At 56.1% G+C, this 13,475-nt stretch overlaps 4 protein-coding genes and 1 non-coding gene across 5 annotated transcripts; 3 read left to right on the top strand and 2 right to left on the bottom strand.

The window, feature by feature from the left end:
- Positions 1-455: 455 nt before the first annotated feature.
- MYCTH_2123512 (uncharacterized protein) lies at positions 456-1,415 on the top strand (the record flags this gene model as incomplete). The annotated part of the gene is made up of 2 exons (XM_003659807.1): positions 456-767; positions 927-1,415. The coding sequence occupies 2 exons, from the start codon at positions 456-458 to the stop codon at positions 1,413-1,415; spliced, it is 801 nt and encodes a 266-aa protein (XP_003659855.1).
- A 792-nt stretch (positions 1,416-2,207) lies between these two features.
- On the bottom strand, positions 2,208-4,143 carry MYCTH_2115405 (uncharacterized protein; the record flags this gene model as incomplete). The annotated part of the gene is made up of 3 exons (XM_003659808.1): positions 2,208-2,271; positions 2,361-3,789; positions 3,855-4,143. 3 exons carry the CDS (start codon positions 4,141-4,143, stop codon positions 2,208-2,210), a joined length of 1,782 nt encoding a protein of 593 aa, XP_003659856.1.
- Positions 4,144-7,137: 2,994 nt separating this feature from the next.
- Positions 7,138-9,631, top strand: MYCTH_2297347 (uncharacterized protein). The gene is made up of 2 exons (XM_003659809.1): positions 7,138-8,962; positions 9,039-9,631. The coding sequence occupies exons 1-2, from the start codon at positions 7,364-7,366 to the stop codon at positions 9,447-9,449; spliced, it is 2,010 nt and encodes a 669-aa protein (XP_003659857.1). The 5' UTR covers positions 7,138-7,363; the 3' UTR covers positions 9,450-9,631.
- A 676-nt stretch (positions 9,632-10,307) lies between these two features.
- On the bottom strand, positions 10,308-11,946 carry MYCTH_2297348 (uncharacterized protein). The gene is made up of 4 exons (XM_003659810.1): positions 11,808-11,946; positions 11,419-11,447; positions 10,869-11,352; positions 10,308-10,728 (listed from the first exon to the last, which is right to left on the bottom strand). The coding sequence occupies exons 2-4, from the start codon at positions 11,426-11,428 to the stop codon at positions 10,461-10,463; spliced, it is 762 nt and encodes a 253-aa protein (XP_003659858.1). The 5' UTR covers positions 11,429-11,447; positions 11,808-11,946; the 3' UTR covers positions 10,308-10,460.
- Positions 11,947-13,069: 1,123 nt separating this feature from the next.
- On the top strand, positions 13,070-13,143 carry MYCTH_t13. Its single transcript has one exon. It is a non-coding gene; the product is annotated as a tRNA-Asn (tRNA).
- The last annotated feature ends 332 nt before the right edge of the window (positions 13,144-13,475 follow it).

A 13,475-nucleotide genomic window follows, 5' to 3' on the forward strand; every position in this document is an offset into this window, starting at 1 on the left:
TTGTTCCCAGACCCAATGCAGTCTGGGCTTTTTAAATGTACATACTTTCTATGCAATTACGCGCTTCCGGGCCCTAAGTTTTCAGGTGCGTGCCATTAGCTCAGCATCGTCGCTGCCGGGCCGTAGTCTCTGTCCACACTAATGGTACCTGCGCATTATAGTTTTATGGGGAATACAGGGTCTTTTGGGGCATCAACGTCATTGTTCACAGGCGACAGGCCAGCTGCCAACTACCCCGCATTAGTCATCCTTTCTGGGGTAACAGTTGGCTCTCATTTACCCCACCCTGGATGATTTGCCGTCAACTGCAGCATTCCCACCATCCTCAGCCCATGTTACTCGTCAGATAGACATCCGAGATACTCCGGCTGAGATAACATGTCTTGAGGAACCACCCACGGTATCACTCAAACACAACTCGACGCATATCTTTACGACAACACCAGACCACCACCATGGAGCAGCAAATACCTCTCAGCCATGAAGCCTCGGCTGGCAACACCAACGTGCGTGTAACGACCTCGTTACCGCCCGAGGTCGTGCAGTGTCTCGAGAACGCCCGTTTCCTCCACCTGGCGACATGCTCCAACAACATCCCACACGTATCTCTGATGAACTACACCTACCTCCCGTCGTCCCCTTACTCGCGCTCCCCGGTCATCATCATGACCACCAACCCAGCCAGCAAGAAGATGAACAATCTCGCCAGCAACCCCAACGTCTCCCTGCTCGTCCACGACTGTACGCACGCCGCCGCCCCTTCTTTTGTCCCTTTCCATTCGCTCGCCACCAACCCCCCCCCCCTTCTTTTCCCTCTCTACCCCTCCTATCCTCTTCCCTCAGCCAATCACCCACGCAGCTAACCAACCATCGGCAATCTCCCTATATATATAGGGGTCTCGCACCGCCCAACACCCACCTCCCAGGCCCGCCGCCTGTCTTCCGAAAACGCGGGCGGCACCTCCCGCTCGCCCAACCGCGAGCCGCACTCCTCCCTCGCCGCCCTTCTCTTCAACCTCAACACCTCGGCCGTCTCCTCCATCAGCGCCACCATCAACGGCAGTGCCCGCTTGGTCGAGCGCGGGTCGGACGAGGAACGCTACTACCGCCAGGTGCACCTCGAGAACAACACGTTCGACAGCGCGGTGGATACGGGCGCGGGGCTTTTTGATCGCGGCGACGCTGCCGCCCCCCCTGCTACTGCGGATGGAGGAGCGGAGGAGGGGAGGCAAGGCGGTGGTGGAAATAGCAACGGCAGCGGCGCCGGTGCAGGCAGGTTTGCGGTGGGGGATGATGTGAGGGTTATCGTGGTCGGGATACGGGACGTGAGGATCGCGGATTGGAAGGGCGGCGTCACGGACTGGGTCATTGCAGCGCCTGAGGGGCAAGAAGCGGTCGTGAATGGGGTGCCCTAATAGGGGTGGCACCGTGTACGGCTAGGCTTTCTCATCTGTATTGATCTGATTTCATCTGGGAAATAAAACGAATCGATGATGATGAGCAGGATGGGAAGAGTTGATATGGTCTCTGACGAGAAGACCGCTCAGTGTTCGAGGCCACCAAATACAACGGACTGGGACTCGTCTAGCAGGATGTGTGTAGAATGAATCGAACTTTATATCACCTAATTAGGTAGTTAACAAACTAGGCAAGTCGCTCCGCTTTCCCTGTAGGACCTCTTGCCCACTCACAAACACCCCCCCTCCTCCCCTCCCCCCCCCCCCCCCCCCAAAAAAAAAAAAAAAAAATCATCCCGATATAACCCTGGTTCGTAGTGTACATGGCCCTATCACGAAATACTGCATAGTACGCAGTAATCCCCAATAAATGCCCTGTCCATCCCACCATTTGCCTCCCCCTTTGGGCTTTCGTCGATTTGTGCCCCGAAACTTCCTTCTAACCCCGGTGAACAAACCGTTGAATGCTGCTGATAGCGAACAAAATCCAATGCCATTCCCCACCCGCCAACTCCCAGTTTGGGTCCGCAGCCACGGAGATAAAAGACGGAAGAGCAATGTTCCACCCAGCCAGCCCACGAAGGCATACATCTATGCAGCCATTTCGCCCATGAACGCCAATATCACCGGACCCAAAGAAGTTACGGTCTCCGCGCTCAAAGCCAGTCGAACAGATTGAGAAACCCCAATATGAGACGAAAATGCGATTTCCAATCCCACCATCACCCAAACCTGTGTGGGAACACACACTCACTTAGCCCATTCAACCACCTCCAACGCGCACATTACGAGAATCAGCGTCGACGGAATGATCCTGTCATCACCAACTGTTAGCACATTGAAATTCGGGTTTCGAGTGGAAGTTGAAATCGTGCGCGGGTGTGTGGGGTGGTAGCGACTAACCAGACAACATAGCTCTGGAAAAGAATCTTCCCCATGATGGTCTCGTAGACGTTGTTGATCTGGCAGATCTGCGCCAGCTGCAGGGCGCTCGGGGCGCCCGTGAGCAGGAAGCAGACAATGACAAAGATGGGGTCGTCGAGGATGCTGACGGGCACGTACTTGGCGAACAGGGCCAAGATGGGAGCCATGATGAGCGTCGGCAGCAGCATGCGGCTGATAAGGCTGGCCACCAACAGGCGCGTGCCGATCTGCTTCTCCTCCGGGTCCGTCTCGTCATCGCTGACCTGCGTGTTGCGTGCCAAGTTGGCGCCGAGGACGACGAGGATCAGGGGGACCGCGACTCCGGCCGAGGAGCTAATGGCGCTCGTGACGGACGTCTTGATGAAGGACCCTTCGCGGAAGAAGAGGGCTTGCAAGTCGGGGACGGAGGCGACAAAGACGGCGATGAGCATCGCCCAGAGTGGCGGGTTCATGAAGTCCCAGAGGAATCGGTAGACGCGCTGGCACGCGCGGTACAGCGTCGTGAGGGTGGCCTGGATGGGGCGCGGGAGGGAGTTGTACGCACGCCGGCCGGCGGCGCGGAGGGAGTCCCAGATCTTGAGCTCCCACCGTCGGATGAAGCGTCGCAACCTCACGGGGACGCCTTTGATGCCCGGCCTCGCTTCCAACGCGTCGGCTTTGTTGATGCGAGGAAAAGAGAGCATCCTGTCCAAATCTTCGTGGCCTTCGAGCTGGCTGTGCAATCCAAGTTCGTCCGCGGACGGCTTTCCATTCGCCTTCCATACCCCGTCATGCTGCTCCTCATCCTCTGAGTCGTTGGGCGACGCGCCCGAGGAACCCCCGACAGGCGTCCTTCCGGCTGGTTCGTAACGGGCCGATGAATCGTCCGTGCGTGTGGGACTCGAAGACCGATGGTGCTCGTGCTCGTGCTCGTGCGTCTCGGTTTCGTGGAGTATGTCAATGCCTTCAATCAGCCCCTGCGTTTCGTCTGCATCCTCCACCTCTTCGTCGCGATGGCGGCCCTCCTCGATGGCCTCGTCGTTGTACTCTTCATACTTGGATTTCGGTGCCAACAAGACGTGGTAACCCCAACTCCATCTGACCAGCTGACCGAGCTGCTGGAAGAGCAGCAGGTAGAGAATGCCCCGCGCAGCCACTTCATCGTCGTTGTCGCCCGGTATTTTATCCCAGTGCAGCCCCTTCAATGTCTGCGACAACGAAATGACAAGGGAGATGGGGAGCGAATTGGAGTTGCCGAACACGCCCATGGCCGTCACGAAGTTGGAGGCCCGTCGGTTGAAGCCGAAGCATTTCGCCACGACCCTCGAGACGATGTACGAGACAAAGGTCTGGATGACGAAGATGATGGGGATAACGCCGAGTTCGATGAGCTTATCGGCATTCAACTGCGAGGCGAGTTTGGTGAAGACTAGGCGCTTGTTAGAACCCGACAATCGGCAGAATCTCGCATCACGGTGCGGTTAGCATGCATACTTAGGCATGGCGTGAATAGCATGACATTGAGGTTGGCGAGGAACTTCTGCTTCTCGGCGTCAAAGTGGCCCAGGCGCGCGATGATGTAACCGGGCAAGCTAACGCAGACGACCTGGAGGACGGCGCCGACCACAAGGAGCACCAGGTTGCCGATGGAGGGGTGGGTCTCCTGCGGCTGCTTCTGGAAAATGACAAAGGGCGAAGGCCCAGTGGTCATCGATGCAGGGTCCCAGGCATCGCCCAACGAGAGCCGAAACGACGTCGGCGCCCGGATGTCCAAGAAGCCCATCAAAAGTCCCTGTGGTTTGGCGCTGGTTAATGGCGATGAGAACGGGTGATGAATTGGATGCTGAAGCTCGGAAGAGGGCAAAAGCCGGAGCTAGCGTAGACCCGGGTGCTTATACGGAGTAGAGCCCGAGATATCGCCCCTGCACTGCAATGTTGTCATAGGCGGCCCAAAAAAGGAGAAGCGCCCTGGGACAGCGCGAAGGGAGTTGTGTGGAGCTGGGTGCCCAAGCGAGACAGCAAAGTGTCAGAAAATTAGTAAGGAAACGAAGAAACTAAGAAGGCGCCCTGGGCAACGCCTTATAACTGCGCAAGGATATTTTCCTGTGCATTGCCGCATTGCAATGGGACAATCGGGCAATTGCTGAGAACGCCATCTCTCCCGCGTGGTGGCATGGATTGGCTCTCGCTGAAGACGGCAGTGGCGTCTCGCGATAACTAACGCCAACAGAAGGCGCAGCCAAGTGTTAGTGCGGTACCTGCCCAAGAGCTAGAAACGCCCAAACAACGGAAGGTGTCTCACTACAAGCGCCGGCCGACTTGCTGTGCCTCTCGATCTGGCCGCCAAGTAACGCCAAGGAGCTGCCAAGGAGGTGCCAAGCTCCCAGCAGACGCTTGAATCGCAAAACGTGCAGCGGTAGTGACGCTGCTAAGCCCCAGACGCAAAGGAAACAGCGGGAGATCCGCGGGATCGGTTTTACTGGGCGTCGTAGAGTAGGTTGCGATGCAAACCGAATAAGAGCAGCGACAACAAAGAAGAGTGAAGGAGAAGAGAGGGGGAAAGTGAGAAGGAGAGGTGTTTTGGACATGCCTAGGCCCTTTAAGAACCCTATTACTACCGTACAAGTCTCTGGAACTCTCTCTTTGGCCTGAACCTGACTAAGTCATCTCGAAGTGTTCGTCGGGCGGCCTTCTCCACCACCCTCCTGATTGAGACGCGTTTCTGACTCCGCTTCCGGTTGGCTGCTCCTGTCGCAATCCGATTCTCAAATATACTCAATGCAGAGAGAGGATATGCAGGCTTCGGGCTTTGGATGGCACCATCACCAATTGCAGCGAAGCCACAGCACGCACGGCAAAAACGCCATCGGGCCGCCGCAGTCGATCAAGGACCTGCCAAGCAGCCAAGGGCGTCCGACATTGAACTCCACCACTGGCCTTTGTTGGGGAAATATTGAGTGCGTTATCAGTGCAGATCAGGAGTTACAAAGAGGGGCACTTGCATCCCGACATCGTTGCCGAGGCACTCAAGGACGTCGTCGCAGATCTCGTAGCTCGGCTCGACTTGCAGTCTTCGTTCTTTCGAGTGTAGTTAGTACTCCGTACAATTTTTCTACAACCTCGCCACCTGTGGCTCGTCGGAATATCGGAACGGTCAGGTTCACAGCCACATGTCTACCCCAAATAGGGCAAGTTCCAGGTTAGCAAGCAATCACCTTACACTAATCATGCCTGGCGGGGCTGCATCAACCGCAATGGGTGATGGTTGATAACCAATCCGCACATACGCAGTACAGAACTGCGCATACAATACGCGGTAGGTTAGTGAAGGCGAGTGCTTCAAATGTTCTGTTCCATTCACTTGTCTTAGGCGGCTAGTTGGTAACGACACAAGGCAGGTTTGACAAAGTGCTTTGTCAATGGGCTAGCCACTGAACATCGCGATCACAAAATGTCCTGTTCTTTGCTGCGTAGGTAGTACGAAGTAGCTTCTAAAAGACAGGCCCGCTATAATTGGCTTCGTCCTCTCGGAACCACAAGCCACTACTAGCCGGTGAGCTATGCTTGTGCTCGACAAACCCAGCCGCACGACTGAATCGACTCGGACTGCCTAGTACACGTCCAGGGTCGTTTCGACGGTCAGTGAGAAGAAGAGACGAAAAAAAGCAACTTGATTTCGCATCTTAGCTGCCCAGGCTTCCAGCAGGGTGACGTGCACTAAGCGGCCATTGTGAAGATCTCTTGCTTGGCTGCTGCTGCAGGTGTCGGCAAGCGTTGGGCGGCCCTCCAATTGGAGCCACCGGCCACATCGCCGGTCTCCGCACGCGTGGTTTATGGACGTCATACTGCGTGGCTGCGACTGCCTAAGCGGGTATCTTGCTCTAGGGAATGAGGCATCCGAAAGTACGGATTACAACAAACCGGTTCGGCGGCCCAAGCGGGCGCACATCGTCTCGAGGCAGACATGTTAAGTGTGCGCAGTCGTCAGAAGGAACAAGCTTCCGTATGCGGTTTTTGCCTTCCGCCCTTGTCTCGTGTCCATTCTACCAACCTCACGGCCCTTTTCACCAATACTTCTCTAATTCGGGAAGAGGCGGCTCTCAATACCTAACCAAATCAGTTATACCCAGCAGGGCATTGCGGCCAATCCCCGGTGCCACCGCACTTTTCGCCCCTTGGTCGTTACACGCGAGCCTGGAAGTCGCATCTTGGCAGGCGTGGAGCAAGACAAACCGACCATGGAGGGGTTAACTACCGGAGCAAAAGCCCCTACCGGCGCCACACTGCCATGCTGATTGGCAGGCCAGGAATTTTAGGTTTCGCCTTGCTCGAATGGATGAACATCCATTGCCTGAGTCTTGGGCTCCTCTCCGGTGCAAGGTCGAACTCAACGGTTCCTGTTTCCAAGCGGAGTCGCCGACAATTGCTCCTGGGCAAGACAAGGAGCCTTATTAACCTTGGGGTGCGCCGATAAGTCTCGTTTGTCACAGCTCCCAGAACCGCCTCTCTAGAACTCCATCCGGCCGCTTCGTGGCCAATCACAGCGCTCATACGTCGGCTCAGCCGCCCGCACAGGCCGACAGGACTTGGAAGCCGTTTCTTCGACCTCGATCCCTCTTACGGCCCAAGCCCCATCGTCAACCTGCGACCTCTCCTTTTGGGCCGTGTTCGGTTTTTCCTTGAGCTCGGCTGCTGCGAACTCGGTCAATTCCGCCATCGACATTTTTCATAGCGTTTTCCTCCAGGTCTTGGGCAAATTTGAGGGTTTGTACCCAACAAGGTTCTCGTCGACCATCTGGTGAGAGCGCGGCCTTCCAAAAGCCGCCTTCAACCCCACCATCTTCTATCTCGCTGTCTCGACTCCGGACACGATTACTCAACACACCACAAGGCCGGATTTTTTTTTGTTTTATTTTCGCAAAGGAAAATCATTTCCTCCACGGTGTATGTCGAGCAGCAGGTAGAAACGGGACATCCTCCTATTTTTCTGAAATACCGGCACCATGGCCGGCCATCACGACAATACCGACCCCACCACGCCGGCGGATGAGTATGACCCGAGCAACCCGACCTCGCCGGGCTCGCTTGGCGACGACTCGGAGGCGAGCACGCCCCTCGACATCCCAAGTTCGAGCTCCGACGCGCAGCCCAGTCCTTCTCCCGCCGAACTGCCCCGCCGGTTACCGTCGTTGAGAACAGTCTCGGACCCGCAAAACTCCAGCCATATGAGCCCTACCTCGAGCGTCACCGGGCTTCTGAACACGGCGAGGAGACCGACCCCTAGCGCATCGAGCCTGCCGTTTGATATCATGCAGAGGGCGCGGGCCCTTCAAGAGCAGCGCATGAACATGGCGGCCCGGTCCAGCCCTTCTGCAGGGAACCTGAACATGGGTAGTATAGGCAGGCAGATGAACGTGGGAGGACCCAGCGCCGGCGGGCTAGCCGGCGGCATGCCGTCCAACCTCAAGATGCCGGGAGGCGTGTCCCGGCCCTTGCCTCCTGCGTTCCCGAAGTCGGCTCCCTCAGTCCCAGGCTCGAAGAAACCCCCAAGCCTGAGCGAGAGGCGGGCCATGAAGCTAGGCAACCTCCCCGGACAAGGGGCCTCTTCACCTGCTGCCGCCCCACCAAAGTTGCGGGATCTTGGAGACGACGCGGAAAACCAGCCGTCACTGAACGGGGAAGGCCGGGGCTCCAAACTGAGCGACTTCAAGAACTACATCGATGCAGACAAGGGCTGGATCACCTTTGACGGCGCAGCGACCATCACAGGAACAGGGGTCAATTTTGCCAACGGGCAGACGTTCTCCATCTCGCTTGACGAGGTTGACGTTCTGGACGAGCTCGGCAAGGGCAATTACGGCACCGTGTACAAGGTCAGGCACGCCAGGCCAAAAGTACCGCGGTTCGGCCAAGGATTGAGCAAATTTCGGCCGTCGGTTTCCTCGCAATCCTCTAACGAGACAGACGAGTCACCCAACGATACACCATCAAGCGGCGCCTCTGGCGGGAGCAGGGCGACGTCAGGCGTGATCATGGCCATGAAGGAGATTCGGCTGGAACTCGACGAAGCCAAGTTCACCACCATTCTCAAAGAACTCGTCATTCTCCACGAATGTGTATCGCCCTACATCATTGACTTTTACGGTGCCTTCTTCCAAGAAGGCGCGGTGTACATGTGCATCGAGTACATGGACGGCGGCAGCATTGACAAGCTGTACGCGGGCGGGATACCAGAAAACGTGCTCCGCAAGATCACCTTCGCCACCATTGTCGGCCTCAAGACGCTTAAGGACGACCACAACATCATCCACCGCGACGTCAAGCCAACCAACATCCTGGTAAATACCAATGGGCAGGTCAAGATTTGCGACTTTGGCGTGTCGGGCAACCTGGTAGCGAGTATCGCCAAGACCAACATTGGCTGTCAGAGCTACATGGCACCCGAGCGCATCAGCGGCGGCGCGCTGGCCGCGGGCGCCGCCTCCGGGACGTACAACGTGCAGAGCGACATCTGGAGTCTGGGTCTGACCATCATCGAGTGCGCCATGGGCAAGTATCCTTACCCGCCCGAGGTATCCAGCAACATCTTCAGCCAACTGAGCGTAAGCATCCATCCAATCCCTTGCCCAAAACAATATTCGGGTCTCAAGTATATCTAATCCATGTTCAACTCGACAGGCCATCGTCGAAGGTGACCCCCCCGACCTCCCCTCCGACGGCTACTCGGCCCTCGCCCAAGACTTTGTCCGGTGCTGCCTCAACAAGAACCCGCACAAGCGGCACACCTACCCAATGCTGCTCGCTCACCCGTGGATCAAGTCTCTCGGGAAGCCCGAGACAATCACCGAAGATGCCGAGGCCGAGGAGGCTGCCGCTGACGACGCCCTCGCCGACGCCACGGGCTCGCTGAGCCTAAATAATCCTTCGGGCCAGGTGCGCGAAGGGGACTACGAGGTGGCCGAGTGGGTCAAGGCCGTGCTGCAGCGCAAGCGAGACGGACTCCTGAAGGAGGAGGCAAAAAAGCCGGCGCTGCATGCCGCGCCTCTGGATACCCTTAGCCCTATGGCTAGCCCGCTAGGAGAGCGCTGATTTTCGGGCTTTCCATCCGCCCTCCTGTTCCTTTTCTTGTCACTAGTTCTTCCTCATTTTTCCTCCTTCCATTTGGTCTCGCCGGTCTGGGTTCGGTGGTGTTGGCAGGTAGATTAGGATGCTCATTGACGGGGGTAGATGTCCGAGACGGAGATGAGTTCTTTACCTTGTCCCTAGTTGGGGCTGTGTTCTTTTTTTCCTCCTTTTCTCCCTGGCGAATGTGAAGGGGCATTCGGTGCTTGTTCCTGGTGAATGAGCACTCCCCCAACTTCTCCTACGTCAACATGTCACCTTGGGGTCTAGACCGTGGTATACCGACATTGGTATGATTGCTGCTGCTGGGGGGTGGATTGTTCCTGCGGTATGTGGATTCAAGGCGCTCTCCATGTTTCTTTTTTTTTTTTCTTTTCCTCCCCACTCGTTTCTTATCATCTGCATCCGTCACCTCAATCGGCAGTTCGTTGCAGTTACATGGCATCCGGAGAGGCTACTTCAATTTCAAGGGGAGCTGAATTGAAGCAGTCAGCAGTCAGAGGAGCAGTTTGGAACGCTCTTCAAGGAGCTAATGGTCCTTATGGAACAGAGAAAGAAGAGGAAGATTTGCAGTTCGTTTCGCCCTTGACAAACTTTAAAGGGATCTATCCTAAACTATGGCCAAGGAATGTCCCGCTACACCTAAAGCATTTCCCGCTAATCAGCGATTGATTAGAAGAACAAATTTTGAAAAGGTCTTCAGACAGGTAAAGCATCGGATGCTGTTGGTATCATAAAAAACGAGGCTGGCTTGCGCCGAGTGAATTGCAAGCTCTCCGTCACTGCCGTCCATCATTATTACCACTTTCAACGTCCCACCCGCAACAACAACAACAACAACTTCGTCGTCGTCGTCGTCGTCAGCATCATTATCATCTCACCCCTTAGTGATCTATCAGCCTGTTCGCCTCATCGCATAATCGTTGCACATCTCCTATTTGTCTTGAACCGATCGATAGAAACTTGTTCTCTTCATTCTCACGCATACTCGTCCTTCACCCGGCGCCCCTCGTACGACTTCCGGCTGGCGGTGCGCCGGCCGAAGGGCCAGCCCCGACGAGTGGTGCCGGTGGTCGCGGGTGCGGCGGTCGTCGTGTCTCTGCGCTTATGCCGGGAGAGGCAGAAGAGGATGGTGCTGATGAACAGGGCGGCCCAGGAGCCCCAGCTGAAGCCGAACGCCCACCTGCCCAGCGACGCGCTGCGGCCCTCACTGGTGAAGACGTTGCGCATCTTGACAAAGGTAGCCCTGTTTTGGTGGTTAGATTCTGGCTTTCTTTTTTTGTTTCATTTCGTTTTCGGGGACCGAACAGAGACAAAATTGTGGGTGATGGGGGGAAGGTGAGAGAGGGTTGGGGGGTCCCCGGGGGGTGGAAGGGCAGAACGTACGTCATCAGAGAGACGGCAATCGACAAGAAGAACAGAGCGACGAGCGAGATCAGGCAGGCCAAGGTCGAGCCCAGCCTGCTGCACAGGGCGAGGAATCCGGAGAAGAAGGCCAGGACCTCGAAGAATAGGGCGATGAGGAAGAAGACCCATCCGAAGCGCCACATGTACCAGTAGTAGTAGCTAGTCGTGTCGTTTCCGTAGCGGCCAATGAGGTCGGACGGAGCGCCGCGGGCGTTGCTCGCCCAGGCGTCGCCGAGCGGGAGGCCCGGGCGGGCGGGACCGCAGTCGGTGTTGCCCTCGCCGCAGGTCTTGAAGTAGGTCCACTGCGTGACGGGCCGGGCGCCTTGGATGCCCGAGGTATCGGCGCGGAGGAAGTAGGTCTGGCGGAGGGGCGAGGTGTCCGTGACGCCCGAGAGGATCACGAACCACAGGAGGAGGAGGGAGCCGGCAAGGAGCAGCAGCGCTGCCGGGGCCAGACCCGTTGCTGAAGGCGGTTGTTAGGGCAGCCCCCATCCCTCCAAAATGCGGGCAAGGGGGGGTCGAGACTTACTGCGCGACATTGCGACTCCTGATGTTCGTCTGGGGGAGCAGATGGGGGGAAAAAAGATTTAGAGAAATACTCTATTCAAACAAGCCTGGCGGGAAAGAGATTGGGAGATGCCAAACGAAGCTCAACGTAGACTGTCGCAAATTGGTAAAGAAAATAAGGAAAAAATTAAGTTATGATTGCTGCTGGGTGGTTGTACTGGCCACCTTTGCGACTGATTAAAGCCGTGCTTTGGGTGCTGCTCAGAACGAGATCCTGGTCTGCACCGCAAGCGAAGATTGTGCAACGTCTGGAGTCGTCCCAGACAGGCCTGCTATGGTGACGTTTTCAAATTCAACTTCAGATGGTCACCGCAAAGGGTGATGGGGCGGGAAGCAGGGCGTGACACACACCGTGTTGGAAGGTACGATTGGTGGTGGACTGGACCAGCTCTTGAACACAGGTAATCGAGGAAGTAATCCGTATATGTCGAGGTGAGCAGGGCTACAGCCACTTATCGTCCATGGGCCAAAATAATAGTAAAGCGACTACCAGCTCTGGTTACGTCGGCGGGTGGATGCCCAACGCCACCATTTATCCTGTCGCGCGTCTTGTCGACCAAACCACACCACATTTCCGTCCCGCTTGCCTTGAGAAAGTGGTTGTCCAGCTGTGGGACCAAGCTGTTGCGGGTCTCGATCTCCAGCGAAGACCCTTGGATGACGCAAACTCTTAAACAGCCACGCCTTGGCGGGAGGTAAGTAGCCAATTGCACTAGTGTAGCAGGAAACTACCCCACCTTCAGCACGGATCGCCGCTGGCTTTCAGCAGCCCATTGCACAGCAACAAACCCCAGCCAACGCCAGCAGACCACACCACGAATTTTGGCGGGCCAGCTGCCGACGTCATGCTCAACCAAGTGCCGGTTGGTTTCTCCGGTAACTATCCTCCGTGTTGCAACGCAGTGTGTTGAGTTCAATACCACGGTAAGTCGAGACACACGCCAACTTGGCCTGGTAGTAGTAGAGTCTTGTATTTAACGTTCGGGCACATACATACGTACACTACATAGTACCTTATTCATTTTAAATACGGAGTACAAGCAAACATTGATAGATGTTGAACAACAAATTGTGAACCCCCTCACAGCCAGGTCTAGATTGAGCTAACATGTCTCAGTCCCAGGCCCCGGCCGCCATGCCATCATTGGTGCGTCGACGACTTTGAACTCCCAGTCTGTATTCTCTGTGATCTGTAGTGACCACTGGTTAGCTGACCGCTAAGTTAGTTTAACTATTAGCTAAGTCTTCTCCGTAGTCGTCTCGCTCGCTACTCGGAGCCGGTCAAAGAAAGCACAGAGCTAGCCGCCCAAGTGCAGGGCAGAAGCACACCGAGGATCTGGGTTCCTCTTCCTCTTCCACGCTCAACTCGCGCCGCCTTCTCTCTCATCGGACTCACTGGTTCCGGAGTAGATCCTGACATGCCTCCACTCCACGGAAGCAACCGACACAACCTCGGCTCCGCTCCGCTCCGCTCCACGCATGGTTTCGAGCTGCTGTTGCTTTAGGACCCACCACGTCCGCCTTTTGAGATCCGAACAGCCGAAATCGCGCATGGGTGTCCTCTTCAACTCAGGACCGTAGCCGGCAGGACATCCAATCAACAATTTGGTCAATCCTCTGTGGCGCAATTGGCTAGCGCGTCTGACTGTTAATCAGGAGGTTGGAAGTTCGAGCCTTCCCGGAGGAGAGATTTAACGTAAATCTTTTGCTAAATCTTTTGCTTCCCTCCACGAGGTCGGTTTCTTCTTTTCTTCTTTTTTTCCCTCTCCCTTTTGGCGGGCAATTGGATGTGCTGTCCTAGGTCTCGCGAACAAATCACGTTTAGAAATAAACCGTGGTTGCCCAGGGAAGCGGCGCTTGTTTAGTCCACTCCTACTACTAGAGCGGTAGGGGCCGAAGAGGGATGATTCAATTCCATTGCTTTTGCGGAGCGTTACACAAGGGCTTTTGTGATTGTGAAGCCAAGGAAGGCCTGTGGTCTGGTAACACCGTGGATTCAGACCTACCACAGCAGGAGGG

The sequence above is a fragment of the Thermothelomyces thermophilus genome, chromosome 1 (assembly GCF_000226095.1).
Source record: "Thermothelomyces thermophilus ATCC 42464 chromosome 1, complete sequence".
Taxonomy (NCBI): Eukaryota; Fungi; Ascomycota; class Sordariomycetes; order Sordariales; family Chaetomiaceae; genus Thermothelomyces; species Thermothelomyces thermophilus.

What these genes read in the sequence shown, in the direction of transcription:
- MYCTH_2297348 (XM_003659810.1), bottom strand. An exon ending in ATTGCCGTCTCTCTGATGAC is followed by an intron (nt 10,729 to 10,868) that starts GTACGTTCTGCC and finishes CCACCAAAACAG; the next exon opens with GGCTACCTTTGTCAAGATGC.
- MYCTH_2297347 (XM_003659809.1), top strand. Translation starts at nt 7,364, where the DNA reads ATGGCCGGCCATCACGACAATACCGACCCCACCACGCCGGCGGATGAG. An exon ending in ACATCTTCAGCCAACTGAGC is followed by an intron (nt 8,963 to 9,038) that starts GTAAGCATCCAT and finishes TCAACTCGACAG; the next exon opens with GCCATCGTCGAAGGTGACCC.